Source organism: Salmo salar, chromosome 23, assembly GCF_965601325.2.
Source record: "Salmo salar chromosome 23, fSalSal1, whole genome shotgun sequence".
Classification (NCBI taxonomy): domain Eukaryota; kingdom Metazoa; phylum Chordata; class Actinopteri; order Salmoniformes; family Salmonidae; genus Salmo; species Salmo salar.
The window spans coordinates 2,725,655-2,746,098 of NC_138313.1; the positions used below are offsets into that span (position 1 = coordinate 2,725,655).

Below are 20,444 nucleotides of genomic sequence, written 5' to 3' on the forward strand. Positions count from 1 at the left end.
GACACAGTGGACCCACAACTTGAACCCCGGCATTGCTATTTGCAGCTATTATTATTATTATTATGGGTTCAAGCAGCGAAGCTGGATGAGCTAAAGTCCTGAAATTCGGTACCCATGAGGTCCACCATGATGGAATTTTCACAATTTTGAGTTTTGTTAAAAACACAAATGCTACTTCGCTGGCACCGAATAACCGATCTGCATGGAACTTGACATGTGGCATCTATGGACCAATGTCTCTCAACGCAATATTTTTCAGACTAGAACCTAAAACAAATAGTGCCTATTGACCAATAAAACTTTACGTGGGCGTGGTCTCGCACATAAAGGCCTATAAATCAGTCACAGATATTCATATTGTAACAAAACTTGGTACATATGTTGCAAAGTCTGTCAAGACTCAACATATCCAAGCAGCTTCATATCAACCACACAGTGGTGCTATAAAAGGCACATTTCCAAAAAAAAAGAACCTACCTTTTTCAGGACCCTGTCTTTCAAAGATAATTTGTAAAAATCCAAATAACTTCACAGATCTTCATTGTAAAGGGTTTAAAACACAGTTTACCATGCTTGTTCAATGAACCATAAATAATGAATGAACATGCACCTGTGGAACGGTCGTTAAGACACTAACAGCTTACAGATGGTAGGCAATTAAGGTCACAGTTATGAAAACATTCTACTGACTCTGAAAAACACCAAAAGAAAGATACCCAGGGTCCCTGCTCATCTGCGTGAACATGCCTTAGGCATGCTGCAAGGAGGCATGAGGACTGCAGATGTGGCCAGGGCAATAAATTGTGATGTCCGTACTGTGAGACGCCCAAGACAGCACTACAGGGAGACAGGACGGACAGCTGATCGTCCTCGCAGTGGCAGACCACGTGTAACAACACCTGCACAGGATCGGTACAGCCGAACATCACACCTGCGGGACAGGAACAGGATGGCAACAACAACTGCCCAAGTTATACCAGGAACGCACAATCCCTCCATCAGTGCTCAGACTGTCTGCAATAGGCTGAGAGAGGATGGACTGAGGGCTTGTAGGCCTGTTGTAAGGCAGGTCCTCAACAGACATCACCGGCAACAACATCGCCTATGGGCACAAACCCACCGTCGCTGGACTGTCAAAAAGTGCTCTTCACTGACGAGTCACGGTTTTGTCTCACCAGGGGTGATGGTCGGATTTGCGTTTATCGTCGAAGGAATGAGCATTACACTGAGGCCTGTACTCTGGAGCGGGATCGATTTGGAGGTTGAGGGTCCATCATGGTCTGGGTCAATGTGTCACAGCATCATCGGACTGAGCTTGTTGTCATTGCAGGCAATCTCAATGCTGTGCGTTACAGGGAAGACATCCTCCTCCCTCATGTGGTACCCTTCCTGCAGGCTCATCCTGACATGACCCTCCAACATGACAATGCCACCAGCCATACTGCTCGTTCTGTGTGTGATTTCCTGCAAGACAGGAATGTCAGTGTTCTGCCATAGCCAGCAAAGAGCCCAGATCTCAATCCCATTGAGCACGTCTGGGACCTGTTGGATCGGAGTGTGAGGGCTAAGGCCATTCCCCCCAGAAATGCCCGGGAACTTGCAGGTGCCTTGGTGGAAGAGTGGGGTAACGTCTCACAGCAAGAACTGGCAAATCTGGTGCAGTCCATGAGGAGGAGATGCACTGCAATACTTAATGCAGCTGGTGGCCACACCAGATACTGACTGTTACTTTTGATTTTGACCCCCCTTTGTTTAGGGACACATTATTCCATTTCTGTTATTCACGTCTGTGGAAATTGTTCAGTTTATGTCTCAGTTGTTGAATCTTGTTATGTTGATACAAATATTTACACATGTTAAATTTGCTGAAAATAAACGCAGTTGACAGTGAGAGAACGTTTCTTTTGCTGAGTTTATATCTCTTGATCTATTTGACTCAGAGTGATGAAATTAGGCATACATGCACTAGGATATGAGACAACCTAATCTTTTAAAGTATGGTTGAGTTTGGACACATTATGGCACTGTTGGATGGGGGACAAAATGTATGCAAGCTCATTGGCTCATAGCGGCCATATTGTTTCAGCTAGAGTCTTGGAAAATATGAGTTTGAAGATATGCATCCATACAGTGCATTTGGAAAGTATTCAGACTTTTTGTTATTTGTTAATTCAGGACCCTGTTAATTTGCAGCCTTATTCTAAAATGAATTAAATAACGTTTTCCCTCATCAATCTACACCAATAATGACAAAGCAAAAACGTTTTTCTTTTTTTCTAATGTATTAAAAAAATGGAAGTATTCAGACCCTTTACTCAGTACTTTGTTGAAGCACCTTTGGCAGCAATTACAGGCTCAAGTCTTCTTGGGTATGACGCTACAAGCTTCGCACACCTGTATTTGGGGAGTTTCTCCTATTCCTCTCTGCAGATCCTCTCAAACTCTGTCAGGTTGGATGGTGAGCGTCGCTGCACAGCTATTTTCTGGTCTCTCCAGAGATGTTTGATTGGGTTCAAGTCTGGGCTCTAGCTGGGCCACTCAAGGACATTCAGAGACTTGTCTCAACGCCACTCCTGCATTGTCTTGGCTGTGTGCTTTGGGTCGTTGTCCTGTTCGAAGGTGAACCGTCACCCCAGTCTGAGGTCCTGAGCGCTCTGGAGCAAGTTTTCATCAAGGATCTCTCTTTACTTTGCTCCGTTCATCTTTCCCTCAATCCTGACTAGTCTACCGGTCCCTGCCGCTGAAAAACATCCCCACAGCATGATGCTGCCACTACCATGCTTCACCGTAGGGGTGGTGCCAGTTTTCCTCCAGACATGACGCTTGGCATTCAGGGCAAAGAGTTGATTTCGTCAGACCAGGGACACTTGTTTCTCATGGTCTGAGAGTCCTTTAGGTGCCTTTTGGCTAACTCCAAGCTGGCTGTCATGTGCCTTTTACTGAGGAGTGGCTTCCGTCTGGCCACTCTACCATAAAGACCTGATTGGTGGAGTGCTGCAGAGATCGTTGTCCTTATGGAAGGTTCTCCCATCTCCACAGAGGAACTCTGGAGCTCTCTCAGTGACCATAGGATTCTCGGTCACCTTCCTGACTAAGGCCCTTCTCCCCGATTTGCTCAGTTTGACTGGGCGGCCAGCTCTAGGAAGAGTCTTGGTGGTTCCAAACTTCTTCCATTTAAGAATGATAGAGGCCCCTGTTTTCTTGGGGACCTTCAATGCTGCAGAATTGTTTTGGTACCTGTCCCAAGATCTATGCCTCCACACCATTCTGTCTCGGAGTTCTACGGACAATTCCTTCGACCTCATTGCTTGGTTTTCGCCCTGACATGCATTGTCAACTGACCTTATATAGACAGGTGTGTGCTTTTCCAAATCATGTCCAATCAATTGAATTTACTATAGGTGGACTCCAATCAAGTTGTAGAAACATCTCAAGGATGATCAATGGAGACAGGATGCACCTGAGCTCAATTTAGAGTCTCATAGCAAAGGGTCTGAATACTTATGTAAATTAAGGTATTTAAGTATTTTTTTATTAATTTTGGGGCAAAAAAATCAAAAAACCTGTTTTCACTTTGTCATTATGGGACGTTGTGTGTAGGTGAGGGAAAACAACATGTATTTAATCAATTTTAGAATAAGGCTGTAACGTAACAAAATGTGGAAAAAGTGAAGGGGTCTGAATACTTTCCAAATGCACTGTATTTAAGCACATTCAGATCAACCACACGGTGACGCTATAACAGGCACATGTTTATCTCTTGATCTGTTTGACAGAGTGATGACTCAGGGATATGAGTCTAGCTAACCGGTATAGTATGGTTCAGTTTGGCTGCATAGTGGCGCTGTTGGAAAGGAATCATTGCATGAAATAATTCAATCAAGTTCATTGGCTCATAACGGTCATATTGTTTGAGCAAGAGTCTTGGAAAATATTGTGTTTGAAGATGTGCATCTATAGACGCTATATACCCAATTTGGTGCCGATCGGTCCAGCGGTTCTGTAGAAGAAAAAGTATTAAACATAATTGAAAATAGTCCAAAATACATCAAAAGCATATTTTATTGTATGATCAGTTTGATTTTGAGTTCAGATACTTGGCATGTAAACAGTACAGAAGTAAGTCTTCCCAGGGCAATGTGTCAAAGTTTCCCTGATGGTGGCACAGTGCGCCCATAGCTGAACCCTGGCATTGCTGCTTGTAGCTATATTTGATTTATTGACTCTGAAATTACATCCTATTCCACGTGTCTAAAGTATTGGGGAATAGGGTGTAATTTCAGATTTAACCCTAACCCACTGTGTATAATGATGTTCAACACACCAGTGTTCATTTTGGCAGCTCTTTTAAATGTAGTCTTAAAATATATTTTAGTCTCAGTCCCATTTTTGTCATTTCATCCGTTGTTAGTTTTAGTTATCAGTAAACAAAAACTGGACAATGTTGTCTAGTTTTAGTCAGTCATTTTAGTCACATTTTAGTAAGTATCTTTTTACCCCTTTTAAATAATTAATATTTACCTCTTATGTGCATCATGTGCACATTCAGATAGTAGGCCTAGTTATACAAGGCTATCAATCACCTCGCATACCATAGCTGGCAACATTGTAACCAAAGCCAGTCATACATACATTAACCATAGGCTGCTTGCTATAGGATATAAAGCCTAGAGGTTAACAATTTAGCACTGATTATCTCCCCATCATAACCATCGGAGGGGGGTAAATAAGTGACTTCCTTGAAAAGGGGAGAATATGAGCTTTACAACAACGACAGAAGTATTACTGTGCTCATAATATACAGCAAAAAGCATTCCTTTTTCCAATCGGAAAAAGCAACCGCAACTCGCTATTGCCAACCGCGAGAGTTGTAAAATAGAACTTCGGATGTGATCAGAGCAAAATGGCTTACGTGAAAGCAAAGATAATCAAATACATTATTAGTTTGTTCCAATTGAAGTGTCCTGGCTGTGCATCAGTTCACAAGAAAGAGAGACGAGTGATTGAAGGGACCTGGAGCTGTGTGTGTGCGACAGCCAAATCAACTCGCGCAACAGAAAGATGTTATCGGCCAATGAGAGCATTGCATTATGTATTCTACACAGGTATGCATGCTTATGATTGGACAACGGCTTGCATTTCCAACACTTAAAAGACAGACCCTATCCCCTCAGCCCTCAAATTAAGTGGACACTTCTGATGACCTATCATGACGTCTAACGAGTATACACTTGCAGGGCAAGGGGCGCGGGAGTTTTAAGGAAGTTTCCTTTAAAATGATTCATAAATATTATCCTGCCAACCACTATATGAAGAAGTTAAGGAAAACATAAACTCAAATTGTACCTTTTGTAATGACCATCCAGAAACGGTGTTGCATATTTTTTGGCATTGTATTCATGTAAGAAAACTGTGGCAAGACATCAGTAGATTTATAATTGAACACATTTCTGAAGAGTTTACACAATTGTGGAGAGATGTACTGCTTGGATTATTTACCTACGATAGAAATAAGCTGAAACATTTTTATGTAATTAATTTCATTATTCTTTTGGCCAAATTTCATATTCACAAATGTAAATTTACAAACAAAACACCACATTTTCTTACCTTACAAAAATAAATTGAACTGTATTTTAAGAAAATTAAATGCTCTACTAACAGAAAAGCTGTTTGAATAATACATTTATGTTTGTCCCTTAAGGTCCTTGTGTAATGTGATATTGTACCCCTTAGCCCAATTGTCCTTTGTATATTATTTATATATGTGTGTTCCCACATGTACTTCCTGTATTGATTTGTTGTTTAAAAAAAAAAATTGTTAAAAATAGGGGCGTGGGAGGAAGGAATGATATTTAAATAGACCGCCCTTGCCCAGAAATTCATCACTCTTTCACAGTGTTGCCAACTTAGCGACTTTGTCGCTATATTTAGCGAGTATTCAGACCCCTCAAGCTACACATTTTCAAAAAAGCAACTAGCGACAAATCTAGCGACTTTTTCTGGTGTTATTGGAGACTTTTTGAGACTGATGTGAAAGCACGTATCGTCCCTACTCTTCTCAACGAGCAGCGGGTGCTGCCACCCCCAACCCAAAGCACTCACAGGCGGCCCAGTCCTCGCGCAGCAGTCCGTCCCTGCTGCAGCCAGAGCCCCTCTGCCTCCAGACTGCAAATGAATCGCGCATGCGGGAAGCCGCTGCTAGCTGATCCCGCCCTGGTTTACATAAAAAAAAAACACCTGAATTAGGGCCAGACTAGTTACCATAATTTTCTCACATTGTCATTGACAGTTTTTTCTATTGTCTCTTTTTGGTCCATTTAGATTGTTAATGTAGATTGTATACATTTTTTTTTTTTTTAAATGTTCATGTTTTACTGTGACTTGTTGTAGGCTCCTAAGTGGACCATAAGGTTAAAAACCAAACCAAATTAAGAAAACTAAAATAAAAAACTAAGTAACTCCGCCAGAGTGTCTCTTTTGGGTCACTTTTGCCAGTCCCAAGCCCGGATAAAGCAGGAGGATTGAAATTGTGACATAAAAAAAACAAGAATCGACTGAAGAAAGTTCATTTGTAGTTCTAAACATATTTAGGGTGTTTTTTACACACATTTTGTCTTTCCCACGATGTTATTCCTCTCACCTACAGCGTCCATCACAATTGCATGCACATGGCCAAATATGCAAATTAGGTAATGACGTCATTTAGCAACTTCTAGCAACTTTTAGGACAGCCAATAGCTACTTTCCTTACTGAGGAGTTGGCAACACTGCTCTTTCATCCCGCGATTATTGTGTTTTCAGCTACCGGTAGCTTGTGGGTGCTTTATATGCGCTACAGTCAATTATCATTGCATGTCTAATTATATTAACTATATAATTCTTAATATACGCCTACTGTATGATAGCTAGCAAATTAATTAGCTAACTAACGTTAGCCTGCCTAGATGGAACTTCTGAAGAAGGAAAATGTTTTATTTCTACAATTTCCAAAAGCTAACCAAACAAAAACAGAATTACTTTTACGACACGTGTTTATGCCATCGTGTGCATTAGTAGCACAATTTCTATCCTTTTTACATTCGTTTTTACATACACTTGTATGTTGACTTCTCCATTATGGGGAGTTTCAGGCCCCAGGGTGAACATAGTTGTACACTCGCAAACTCGACTGAACGAGGGCTGACGGGCTTACGTTGCAAACTTCCCTTGCTTGGCTAATCATTTGGACCGCCCGCCAAGATGATGACGGGAATTCCCCAAGGGCATAAGGCAAGGGTAGGTGGACCAGGGTGTGTCTTTTATGAGTTTGAACCGCTGCCAAAACAGATGAAAATAAACTTCATGTCAAAATCAATGTCTATTAGTTCCACGTGGACTTATCGTCTCGTTATATTTTTTTCAACTAAAATGAAAAGCAATTGGTAATAGTTATAGTTTTCAGGGTGTCTCGTTATCGTAATTTTGTTTTTGTCAGGAACAATAGGTTGTTGACGACTATTTTTCGTCATAGTTATTGTTGACGAAATTAACACTGCAACACACCTGATTCAAGTTGAATGTTTAGTTGATTATTTCAAACAAGAGTGTTGGAACAAAAGCTGGAATTAAAGCCTGCAACATCCAGTAGCTCCCCAGGACCAGAGCCCATTTTATACACTCATACTATTCTCTCCTCCCATCACTCTCTGTAGCACACCCTCTTGAGTTCTATGAGGAGGTGGCTGAGACTCTGGACAAGATTGCTCAGTGGTCTCACAGTATGAAGAGACCCCAAAGGTCCAGCCACGACCCCTGCTACCACCCCGGTCAGTCCTCCCCCTGGTGAGTGGAAACACACACACATGCTATGCTGCTGTATGGCTATTCTTTATTTTTACCCATCTATCCATCTCTCCTGTCCTCAGAAAGAAGAAATGGTGTGCCAGCTCGTCCAGGTACTGTCTATGGAAGGGGAAGCCATCAACTACAAGGTAAGGCTTCTGGTGTAGAACTAGATCTAGATCACCTGACACTGCATTTACTAACTAACTACCTACACCGTTACGAACTACCTACCGTCATATGGTGTGCTTTATTTCGTCTCCAATGTTTATTGAAAACATAAATATATTTGCACAATGAGCACTTTTTGTGGTGTTGGTTAGCTAGCTAGGGAATTCTGACCATGTTAGTGTAGAAGTGACATCAGTCAAAACACCTCAAAACAAGACATGGTATGGTATCAAGAACAAGATAAAACTAGCTGAAACGAGCCACTTACAATTCCCCACATGGCATCTTGTCATTGTTGCTAGCCTTCTGGCCATCCAGAATCGCAACAACACACGGATTTTTGCCCCATTGAAGCTTGCGCATCGTTTTCGTGACATTGTAAGATAACCCCTCTTTTAAAAAATGTAAATGTGGACATTGGCGCCCCCTGTCTGTTTAAAGGTTGTTTCCAAACACAACCACCAGGAGGCAGAAGTCACTGACCACATCAGGCATCTGGTTCTGATTTTCCCTCAAAATCTAATCCCACACCTCCCATTTTCCATCTGCAGGAAAGTATCGTTCAGTTTGCTAGAGATTTTGGAGTACGACTGACAACCCTACACCGTCAAGGCAGCTCGGGAAATCCTCACTACTTCCTTTGAATGGTGAACACAGGAATACTGTATGAACTCTAATCTAGGACTAAGGCCTGGAGTTGTTTCCGATCAGGTCAGGTAGAACTCAGGGCCCTTCCTATGACCTCAGTCTCTCCTGTGATGAGAGACGGAGAAGGCATTATCTTTTTATAACACTACGACACGTGAATTGTCACAATTGTATTTGTCTGAAAATCATGTGTACTTATACAATAATTTTTTTATCAAAGTTTTTCTATAGACATGTTTTACAAAGAACTGTACAGTGTAGTCATCGGTTTGGTTTGGGTTTCATTACTTGGTGTTATGACTGCAGATCATAATTAAATAGCATACTTTCATAGTCCATTTATAATTATATGTGATATATATTTCATTAGAATGACGAACCCTATTGCAAGTCAATTACCTCTTCAGTTGTCTATTGGACGGAATAAGTATATGAAAGCATAGGCTCGTCTCAACTATAAGAGAAGTGAATTCATACCGACAACACCTCATACGCACAATATGGAAAACAAGTTGTTTGAACTATTACCGCATTCACAATCAGAGTCATACATGTGTGTATTTTACAAAATGCTCAAGTTCACAAAACAACTACCACTTCACATGCATACAAATTACAATGTATTTACATTTTATTTGCTTTGGTAAGGCTCACTTTAAAACGTATAGTTTAGACTTCTGCTTAAAATATGCTGCAGTTGAACAGAATACTGTAAGTGTTTCTTTGGGGCAAATCTCACTGCTTGTTCATGGACATCAGAGTTAGCACTTTATATTTTCACTACTAAACAATATCATCGGCTAATAGTGAAAGTGACAAGTAGCACGTAGTCCCCAATAGTTACAAATAATGTCCTTCCGTAAACATGATAAGTAAAGGGCTGTATTCCAGATGATCAGATCTCTCAAAGCCAAATGAATTACACTTTGCCAGGCGTTGTGAGATCTGAGCAACATGACCGCAATGAAGACGACCTGGAATGTGCACCATGGTTTTTAGTGCAGTGTTCTAAGAACCATCAATCCAGAGGAAAATAACCCTTCAAATGTGTGATGTGTTCTCATTCAAATATATTTTATTAAACTTAAACAGAATTGAACATGCAAAAAGGATGATTTTGATCTGGATCTAATGTTCTGAAAAACCATCCCCAGCAGCAGGTATATAACATTCAGGACCCAGCCAACACTTTTTTTTAGTTCCCACCGCGGTGTGGAGAAGTTATTTTTAAAATAACCGAAGCAAAACTTTAAAGAAACGTTAGATGAACTCTGCGCCAGCTAGGGAGTCTCTCATTCAGCCTCTCCTGTCTGTGAAGGACCAGTCCCAGATCAGTCCAAGTACTTCTCAGCACGGAGGATCTGGCAGTACATCAGCAGGGAGAAAATCAGAGCCAGGATCTGAAACGACAAGAGAATGTTTGAGTTATAAAAATGGTGACCTATATTTCACAAAACCGGATAAGTTAATTGTTTGCCAGATAACTTTCCTAAATGTTTAGATTTTTTTTAACTCAATGTTTGAAGCTCATATTTCTTAGTTCACTGAGAGAGCTCATATTTCTTAGTTTACTGAGAGAGCTCATATTTCTTAGTTTACTGAGAGAGCTCATATTTCTTAGTTCACTGAGAGAGCTCATTTCTTAGTTCACTGAGAGAGCTCATATTTCTTAGTTCATCAAGTTTAGATATGTTACAACAGACTAAATATTCTCAATAACCCAGATTCAAGCTTTCTTCATAAACATGCAAGTTAAGTTATATCTGGGTGTTTAGCAAATTTAGTTGACTAACAATGATCCTGCTTGGTGGGAATTGATTGCTCAATTAATATTTGGTAGTTACCTGGACAATGCCAATGCAGACTCCAAACACCAGGACAGAGAGGATGTTGTCCAGGAGCCACTGTCTGGCCTTCTGATAACACGGCTGAGAGAGGGAAGAGGAAGAGGAAACCGTGGGAAGAGAGAAGGACAAAGGGGAAGGAGGAGAGGGAAGGATGGGAGGAGGAGAGGGAAATGTGAGAGGAAAAGGGGAAGAGAAAAGGGCAAAGGCAAAGGAGCAGTAGATGAGGGGGAGGGTGGGGGACAGAGAGGGAGATGGGGGTTGGGTAGAGGAGAGAAGAGAAGAGAAGAGTGGAGGACAGATGTGAGTTGAGAAGGAGAGCAATATGTTGATGAGAATTAAGTGTTGAAAGAACGCAGTCGAGAAAATAAATTGTATTATCACAGGCAGGGTCATTCTTTACATTCTTGTAAGTGTGAGCGCACATGTACATCGCACAGCAAGACATGTAGGCAGCTGGGAAATGTCTTGTGAGCAGGCTGTTGAACCTTGACTCCCCCTCCTCCCTGTCCCCCCCTACATTTGAGAAGTGGTCTGACCTCGATCCATCCTTCAACACATTGGTCCATCCCACTGGAGCAGCAGGAAAAGGGGAGCGTTCCGTTGATCACGAGGTACCAATCTGTTTTGTTGGTCACGCCGCAGCACTTGAACTAAGAAACAAATATTGCATTTGTTATTATCTCTGTTGGTCTCTGACTCTCTTTCAAATTGTTAGTTTGTTTGTTTGAAATTGTGCCCCTAAAGAATGTGTCCCTGAATCAGCAACTGCACAGCCCCTCAGACTCACTGATACTATACAGTATGTACATGGATGTAACTTTCTAGCCAATTCAGGAGATTTAAAGGGATAGTGCCAGATTTTGGCCCTTTTTCTACTTACGCCGAGTCTGGTGAACTCATGGATACTATTTTTATGTCTCTGTGTCCAGTATGAATGAAGTTAGAGGTATTTTCGCGAGCCAATGCTAAATAGTGTTCGCGCAATTGCTGGAAGTCTACTGGAACAGCTACAGTAGCATGCTGACTGGTTAAGTAAGGTCCCTGAAAAGGGACAATCTACAATTGCTACATCCATATTTGGACATATAAATGAATGATATGTAGCCATTGATTCTTGAAGAATATACTTATAGATGCCTCATGAGCTTAGTTCAACTGTCGTACCCCACCAGAACCCCTCAAAATATAAGCTTGTTTTACTCCAATGTTTGTAAACAAAGTAAAACAATGGATGGTCAGTTCTGAGGGGTATCCTACTAAGCAGGTTTGAGGAGTTAGGAGGTAACTTAGGTCAACTCTGAGTTCAACTAGGTATAACCGGTCATACGAATATGGCTCACCTTTTTGCCAGGTACATTTCTATGGCAACGAATCAGTCAGAACTCACGGCTAACTGCAGGAAATTAGCTGTTAAATTGCACAATTCTCTCTCAGCCTCATGGTAAAATATGAACAAAAGCATGAGATGGCCCACTGGGCACGCACTGGTTGAATCAACCTTGCTTCCACGGCATTTCAATGAAATTACATTGAACCAACATGGAACAGTGCCCAGCGGAGAGCTATAAAACAGCAAAAGTGTATAATTGCAGGAAATTTGCTTTAAAACTGCAAACTTTTCTCTTAGCCTCAAGACAAAATGTGTGGAATAGCATTATAAAACTGCAAATGTTTCTCTCTGCACCATGCCAAAATGTGTTGAAATGCAGGAAGTTAGCTGATTTCCAAAAAACAAGAACTGGGGATTGGCCCATTAATGATCACTAAGGCCGGGATGGCCTACACCCGCATAGCTGGGCTGCATGCAGTTCTGATTTCAAAATGCACCTCTGCCTTTTAAATACGTCAGTCAATGCTTCAAGCCACACTCTGGCACACCCACCGAACAGAGCAAACGTACCTCAGTCTGTTCAAGAACGCGTTGGAGAAACGTGTCATTCAGTACAAGCTGTTCCACAACGTAGCAAACATTCAAGTGAACTGAACGCACCCCTGGTGTTTTTGCCATGTCGGATGTGTAACTGCATTAGAGCTGTCAAATCGGTAGGTGTCTGCTCGTGTAGTTGTCATGATGCTAACCCAGACCCACTCACATTAGAAGTTCAAAACGAGAAGGTGTAGGCTGTATATCCTGTCGAAATAATGACACAATATTTTTATAATTTAACCAACAGCTTCAATTCGTCAAGGCATGGACTCTACAAGGTGTTGAAAGTGTTTCACAGGGATGTTGGCCCGTACTGACTCCAATACTTCCCACAGTTGTGTTAAGTTGGCTGTTTGACCATTCTTGATACACATGGGAAACTATTGAGTGTGAAAACCCATCAGCATTGCAGTTCTTGACACAAACTGGTGCACCTGGCAACTACTACCATACCCCATTAAAAGGCACTTAAATATTTTTTCTTGTCTCATTCACCCTCTGAATGGCACATATACACAATCCGTCTCAATTGTTTCGAGGCTTAAAAATCTTCCTTTATCCTGTTTCCTCCCCTTCATCTACACTGATTGAAGTAGATTTAATAAGTGACATCAATAAGGGATTATAGCTTTCACCTCTCGATTCCCCTGGTCAGTCTATGTCATGGAACGTGCAGGTGTTCTTAATGTTTTCTATACTCAGTGTAAGTCCTTACTCTCATCGTCAGTCAGATTAAGTGATTTATCACTAAATACACAAAATATACACAGAACAGACACAAGCACCATATAAGGTGACAAACTAGAGATTGGTGGGCTTCCCCTAACCCCCACCCCCCTCTACCATTTTCTGCACATTGTCCCATGACCTCTTCAGTCCTTCGTCTGTCAAGTAATCCTTCATCCCCTCCTTTAACTCATCCTGAGCTTTCGTGTCCAGCTGAAAGAAGGGATGGAGAGGGAGAAGGAAAGAAAGAAAGAAAGAAAGAAAGAAAGAAAGAAAGAAAGAGAAGGATGAAGTGGGGGCCTTCATATACTTGCAGCATATGAGACAGATATAGGGGATAATGTAGATGTACAGAAGGCTTCTAGAATGTAGATGACGGTACCACCTCTTTGTCTTCTGCATCAACCTCTGTATCGGTATATTGTTTATTTTTAAACACTGGTTGTTAATTTAGTGGTAATATAGTGGTAAAACTTTACTAATGACTCCCATTTGGGGTTGTTAAACATTAGTGGGTGAAACTGGATCTTTATGAGTGGCCAGGAGGGTTGTAGATGGATGGTAGACTGGACTTACCTCGTTGTGAAAGATATGGAGGACCAGGGTTAGAGTCACCTCTGTCAACACCAGGATCAAAAGAATGACAAAGAACTGTGGAGAGGGAGGGAGAGAGAGATGGAAGAGAGGGATGGGTTAGGGGATGAGAATAGATATTTTAAATGATTTGGACCTGTGCGTGTGTATGTGGTTTTGTGTGTTGTGGTAAGTTGACTTGTAAAGGTATTTAACATGTTTGAGGTTGACCCATGTTTTGTGATGTCATGGGGACTCACCGTCATCAGCAGGCAGCGCTGCTCCTTCAGGGCGCCAAGGCAACCCAGGAAGCCTGTCACCATGGTGACGCCCCCAGCGACCAGAAGTAGGTTTGCTGCAGAGAGTGAGGGAAAAGACAGCGGGAGGGAGGAGAACTCGGACTGGGTGAATGATAGCCACACTCCCACTCCAAACAGGCCACACCCTCCCAGCTATACAGGAGAGAGGAGACACAAAAGGTGACTTAGGGTGAATCCCAATACGTAGTGGTAGTTCTTTCCAAAATCAAAGTTTGACCCATGTTTTCAGTCCTCAAAGTAATCTATTTGTTGGATAAACATAGATTTTCGAGTCAGAAGTAGTTGCCTCCATAGTTAGAAGATAGGACACAGGAAAGGAAGTTTTTGCATTGGGACTCACCCTGCCTGTTGTGACTGGTCCCAGATCTGTATGTGTCTACATGTATAAAAGCACTTACATATGGGATCAGGCTACCCTGTGTTATAAGTTGTGCGTTTTAAAAGCAGAAACAGAATGAGATCATTAATGCTGCCTGCTTGACCTACATACGTAGAGATTTGGCAGGAGTCTTGATCATGTTTCCATATGTTCCTAGGAACTAACATACAGTACCAGTCAAAAGTTTGGACACACCTACTCGTTCAAGGGTTTTTATTCATTTTTACTATTTTCTACATTGTAGAAAAGTAGTGAAGACAACAAAACTATGAAATAACACATATGGAATCATGTAGTAACCAAAAAAGTGTTAAACAAATGAAAATATAATTTATATCATCATTAAGCTCGTGGTCCTGGGTCTGAACCCCGCCCTGGGTCCTGGACTTCCTGACGGGCCGCCCCCAGGTGGTGAAGGTAGGCAACAACACCTTTACTTCACTGATCCTCAACACAGGGGCCCCACAAGGGTGTGTGCTCAGCCCCCTCCTGTACTTCCTGTTCACCATGACTGCCTGGCCACGCACGGCTCCAACTCAATCATCAAGTTTGCAGACGACACAACAGCATTAGGCCTGATTACCAACAATTATGAGACGGCCTACAGGGAAGAGGTGTGTGCCCTGGGAGTGTGGTGCCAGGAAAATAACCACTCACTCAACATCAACAAAACAAAGGAGCAGATTGTGGACTAAAGGGAACAGCAGAGAGAGCACCCACCTATGCACATCGACGGGACCGCAGTGGAGAAGGTGGAAAGCTTCAAGTTCCTAGGGGTACACATCACTGACAAACTGAAATGGTGCACCCACACAGACAGTGTGGTGAAGAAGACGCAACAGCGCCTCTTCAACCTCAGGAGGCTAAAGAACTTTGTCTTGGCACCTAAAACCCTCACAAAATTTTACAGATGCACAGTTGAGACTATCTTGTCAGGCTGTATCACCGCCTTGTATGGCAACTGCACCATCCGCAACTGCAAGGCTCTCCAGAGGGTGGTGCGGTCTGCCCAACGCATCACTGGGGGCAAACTACCTGCCTTCCAGGACACCAACAGCACCCGATGTCACAGAAAGGCTAAAAAGATCATCAAGGACACCAACCACCCGAGCCACTGCCTTTTCACCCTGCTACCATCCAGAAGGCGAGGTCAGTACAGATGCATCAAAGCTGGGACTGAGAGACAGAAGCTGTTTTTCAATCTCAAGACCATCAGCTTGTTAAATAGAAATCACTAGCACCTTAGAGGCTGCTGCCATATATACTGTACATAGACTTGAAGTCACTGGCCACTTTAATAATGGAACACTAGCCACTTTAATAATGTTTACGCATTTTTGCATTACTCATCTCATATGTACACTCCCGGTCAAATGTTTTAGAACCCCTATTCATTGGGTTTTTCTTTATTTTTACTTTTTTCTACATGGTAGAATAATAGTGAATATATCAAAACTATGAAATAACACATACGGAATCATGTAGTAACCAAAAAAGTATTTTTTTGATTTTAGATTCTTCAAAGTAGCCACCGTTTGCCTTGATGACGGCTTTGCATTCTCTCAACCAGCTTCATGAGGTAGTCACCTGGAATTAATTTCAATTAACAGGTGTGCCTTCTTAAAAGTTAATTTGTGGAATTAATTTTCTTCTTAATGCGGTTGAGCCAATCAGTTGTGTTGTGACAAGGTAGGGGGGTATACAGAAGATTTGGTAAAAGACCAAGTCCATATTATGGCAAGAACAGCTCAAATAAGCAAAGAGGATTGACAGCCCATCATTACTTTTAGACATGAAGGTCAGTCAATACGGAAAATAAGAACTTTGAAAGTTTTTTCAAGTGCAGTCACAAAAACCATCAAGCGCTATGATGAAACTGGCTCTCATGAGGACCGCCACAGGAATGGAAGACCCAGAGTTACCTCTGCAGCAGAGGATACGTTCATTAGAGCTACCAGCCTCAGAAATTGCAGCCCAAATAAATGCTTCACAGAGTTCAAGTAACAGACACATCTCAACATCAACTGTTCAGAGGAGACTGTGTGAATCAGGCCTTCATGGTCGAATTGCTGCAAAGAAACCACTACTAAAGGACACCAATAAGAGGAAGAGACTTGCTTGGGCCAAGAAACACGAGCAATGGACATTAGACCGGTGGAAATTTGTCCTTTGGTCTGGAGTCCAAATTGCCAATTTTTGGATCCAACCGCCGTGTCTTTGTGAGGCACACTTAACCAGCATGGCTACCACAGCATTCTGCAGCGATACGCCATCCCATCTGGTTTGGGCTTCGTGGGACTATCATTTGTTTTTCAACATGACAATAACCAACACACCTCCAGGCTATTTTACCCTTACCAGAGTGCTGCATCAGATGACCTGCATCAGATTATTTGTTTAACACTTTTTTTTGGTTACTGCATTATTCCATTTGTGTTATTTCATAGTTTTGATGTCTTCACTACAATGTAGAAAATAGTTTTTAAAAAAGAAAAAAAATGGAATGACTAGGTGCTATAACATTTTTGACCGGTAGTGTATATACTGTATTCTATTCTACTGTATTTTAGTCTATGCCGCTCTGACATTGCTCATCCAAATATTTCTATATTCTTAATTCCATTCCTTTAGATTTGTATGTATTGTGTGTATTGTTGTGAAATTGTTAGATATTACTAGTTAGATATTACTGCACTGTTGGAGCTAGAAACACAAGCATTTCACTTCACCCGCAATAACATCTGCTAAACGTGTATGTGACCAATAAAATTTGATTTGATGAAGGCCTGATTCACGCAGTTTCCTCTGAACAGTTGATGTTGATATTTGTCTGTTACTTGAACTCTTAACAAGGCACACCTGTTAACTGAAATGCATTCCAGGTGACTACTTCATGAAGCTGGTTGAGAGAATGCCAAGAGTGTGCAAAGCTGTCAACAAGGCAAAGGGTGGCTATTTTGAAGAATGTCTAATATAAAATATATTTTTGGTTACTGCATGATTCTATATGTATTATTTCATAGTTTTGATGTCTTTATAATTATTATACAACGTAGAAAATAGTAAAAATAAGTAAGATGTGTCCAAACTTTTGACTAGTACTGTATGTCCAGAGTTATTGGAGTGTAGTTTTATGTCATGGTGGCACCAACCAGAGGCTTTATCATGTTTTCCCACTTTTTTTTTTTTTTTTTTACTCCATGGCCCTTTATGACTTTATTATATCTAATTCAGAGTTTGTGTTCACATCCTTGTGTTGTTAGCCAATACTGTACATTATGTGTGGTGCATGGTGAACTTGTTCCTCAGCCTAAGGTCATTTTCATGTTTATCTGGGATCACAAATATATTAACTTGGGAGACAAATAAATAGACCAAACGTGAACATAATAAAAACAGGAACACAACAAAACCAGTACAAAACTAGAACAAAGCCAGATTGGAATCAGAATAGTTTAAGACCAGAATTTACAATCTCTTATGGTATGTAGAATGGAACAGACCAGAACTGAGCCAAAACAGGACAAGAGAGCTAGAAGAACACCATAATAGAACCACACAAACAGGACTAGACAAAGACCAGAAACAGATCAGAACTGGAATTGGAGCTAAAAAGCCCAATCTGTGATTTCAACAGCCTGTCCCTCCCACTTTGTTTGGTAAGTTATATTCTTCAAGATTCAAACAATGGGTATACTGTACTGTATGTAATTCATTTAAATTACCATTGGACAGCAGAAAATCATACAGATTGTGCCTTCGAAAAGCTGAGGCATGCCAAAGGACAGAGATGTGAAGGTACTGACCCAGAAGATGAGGTTGAAGACGAACATGAGGTATTTCACGCAGCACAGGCACCTCCGAGAGGCTGACATCCTGTCAGAGGGAGAACAAATTATTTGATATACTAATATCAAGTTCAAGCTAATTAGTTTATAACAAGTTCAAGACAAGACTTGAGAAGTTTAATCTACTTAACTCTACTCAAGTATACCTTGGACATACAGCACATTTGAGGTGTGGTTGTGGTGGCAGATGGTTTTGTGTATTGTGGTTAGATTACTTCTAAAGGTATTTATATGGTGTGGCTGCGGTTAGTTGTGTGTGTGTGTGGGGGGGGGGGGGGTCTATGCCTGTGTTGTAATGTTCTTAGCCAGCCAGTACAGTGTGTATGGTGGACTTATTCCCTAGGCTGTTTTCCTGAGTGGGTCTGATAAGTCACACAGTCACTGTGTTGGAATCTAGTGACCTGTTCCACACACAGGAAGTCAGCTTGTTGGAGCGGACAGGAAGGAACCTCCCTTCTCCTGTTGGACTGCTAATTGTGTGTGCGTGCTAATTTAACTCATGTGGGGCGGTCGTGGAAGGTTACCATGACCAGCCAGAGACATGATAAACATGACTCATAACACGACTGGAAGTAGAGCTCTTTCTAAAGGCATGCTAATGCCAGAGGGCAGAATAGTGTGGTAGAAAATACTTAAAAATACTTAGAACAGAATGAAACAGAGGAGTATGTATTTTATTAATAGTTGTAAAGTAAGAGTCAGTCTTTGAAAATGGGGAACAATTCTTGATCAAGCAAAAAGACATTCATGTTAATAGTGTGAACAATGCAAAAGCATTTTATGCGTTTTTATTTGTTCAACGCTTAGAATGGACATAACTGAAGGCAGACCTACAGAAGAAGAAAAAAACTACTTTGGCTTAAGTTCTGATGTAAATTATATTACATATAAATTAGTCTCAGTCTTACACAACCAATTTATCATAAATCAATATATGCCATTACTAGGATTCATGCATACACAGACAAGGCATACCTGCAATGGCCGAGACCTTTAACGTGTGTGTGTGTCCCCACAAGAATAGTAAACAAACAAACATTTGACCAACTGGGGACATTTTGTTAGTCCCCATGAGGTCAAATGCTATTTCTAGGGAGTTTAGGGTTAAGGTTAGAATTTGTGTTAGGGCTAGATTAACGTTAAGGGTTAGGGTTAGGAGCTAGGGTTAGTTTTAGGGTTAGGGTTAGGAGCTAGGGTTAGGGTTAAGGTTAGCTTTTTGGGTTAGTGTAAGGGTAAGAATATGAGTTAAGGTTAGGGGTTAGGCAAAATAGGATTTTGAATGGGACTGAATTGTGTGTCCCCACAAGGTTAGCTGTACAAGACTGTGTGTGTGTGTGTGTGTGTGTGTGTGTGTGTGTGTGTTTGTTTTAATTAAGTCTACTGTACCTGTCTGATGGTTGACTCCACAGGCCCTGATAGGAAGACAAATGCGTAGAAGAATTCCAGACTAAGGGACTCCTCTTTTGGTCTCTGGACTCTTCTCCTTTGTTGAGTTGATTTAATTTCAACTCAATAACCTAAGTTTTGATTCAGTCCACTTTGTTCTGTTTTAGACGGTCCTCCAGATTAGAAAGCTACATGAATTTTCCCTCTTTGTCGTCCTCCCCTCTTGGTATGGATTGTTCTTAGGATAGAATTACAGTTTCTTGCGCTCTCTCTTTGTTTCCTCTGTTCCTTTCTCTCTGTCCACTGTAGAATTCTTGTCAACTTTTAGATAAACTCTGTCCTCCCGTAAATCTTTAACTCAGTTGATACATTTAATAAATCTATCTATCCCTACATCTAGAGTTTGTTTATCCTTTCTCCCTCTTTTCAATTCACAATAGTTCTCTCTCTTTCTCTCTCCCTCGCTCTCTCTACTTCTCAATAACTTCCAGATGTGACTGTGTTGTTGGCCGCTCTCTTTTCTCTCTTGCTCTCTCCTCTCCTCAGTATTTTTGCCGTCGCTCCTCCAGCGCCCCTTCTTCCTCCACACCTCCATCCCCTTACTCACCACATCTCTCTCCCTCCTCCCTTTCACACTCTCTACCTCTCTCCTTCTCTCTCTCTAAACAAACATTATTCTCTGTCAGATTATCCTATTCAGCAGAGCAGAGCAGAGAGACATTAAGGCATTTATTTGACAGAGTTGCAGATTTGTTTCTCTTCTATTTCCTCTGATTCTGTTGTACGCACCCCCCT

At 41.4% G+C, this 20,444-nt stretch overlaps 1 protein-coding gene and 1 long non-coding RNA gene across 3 annotated transcripts; one reads left to right on the forward strand and one right to left on the reverse strand.

Annotated features, from left to right (window-relative positions):
* The first annotated feature begins 7,442 nt into the window (after positions 1 to 7,442).
* On the forward strand, positions 7,443 to 8,981 carry LOC123729882 (uncharacterized). Its single transcript, XR_006761580.2, has 3 exons — positions 7,443 to 7,824; positions 7,908 to 7,973; positions 8,547 to 8,981. It is a non-coding gene; the product is annotated as an uncharacterized LOC123729882 (long non-coding RNA).
* A 201-nt stretch (positions 8,982 to 9,182) lies between these two features.
* On the reverse strand, positions 9,183 to 20,427 carry LOC106583914 (tetraspanin-4). Of its 2 annotated transcripts, XM_014168573.3 has the most exons (8): positions 19,650 to 20,421; positions 18,222 to 18,291; positions 13,977 to 14,168; positions 13,720 to 13,794; positions 13,261 to 13,356; positions 11,027 to 11,140; positions 10,488 to 10,571; positions 9,253 to 10,043 (listed from the first exon to the last, which is right to left on the reverse strand). In XM_014168573.3, the coding sequence occupies exons 2-8, from the start codon at positions 18,288 to 18,290 to the stop codon at positions 9,975 to 9,977; spliced, it is 699 nt and encodes a 232-aa protein (XP_014024048.1). In that variant the 5' UTR covers position 18,291; positions 19,650 to 20,421; the 3' UTR covers positions 9,253 to 9,974. The 2 variants fall into 2 exon arrangements, with proteins under 2 accessions (XP_045562445.1, XP_014024048.1); XM_045706489.2 differs by lacking the exon at positions 13,261 to 13,356 and having other exon boundaries at positions 9,183 to 10,043; positions 19,650 to 20,427.
* Between the last annotated feature and the right edge of the window lie 17 nt (positions 20,428 to 20,444).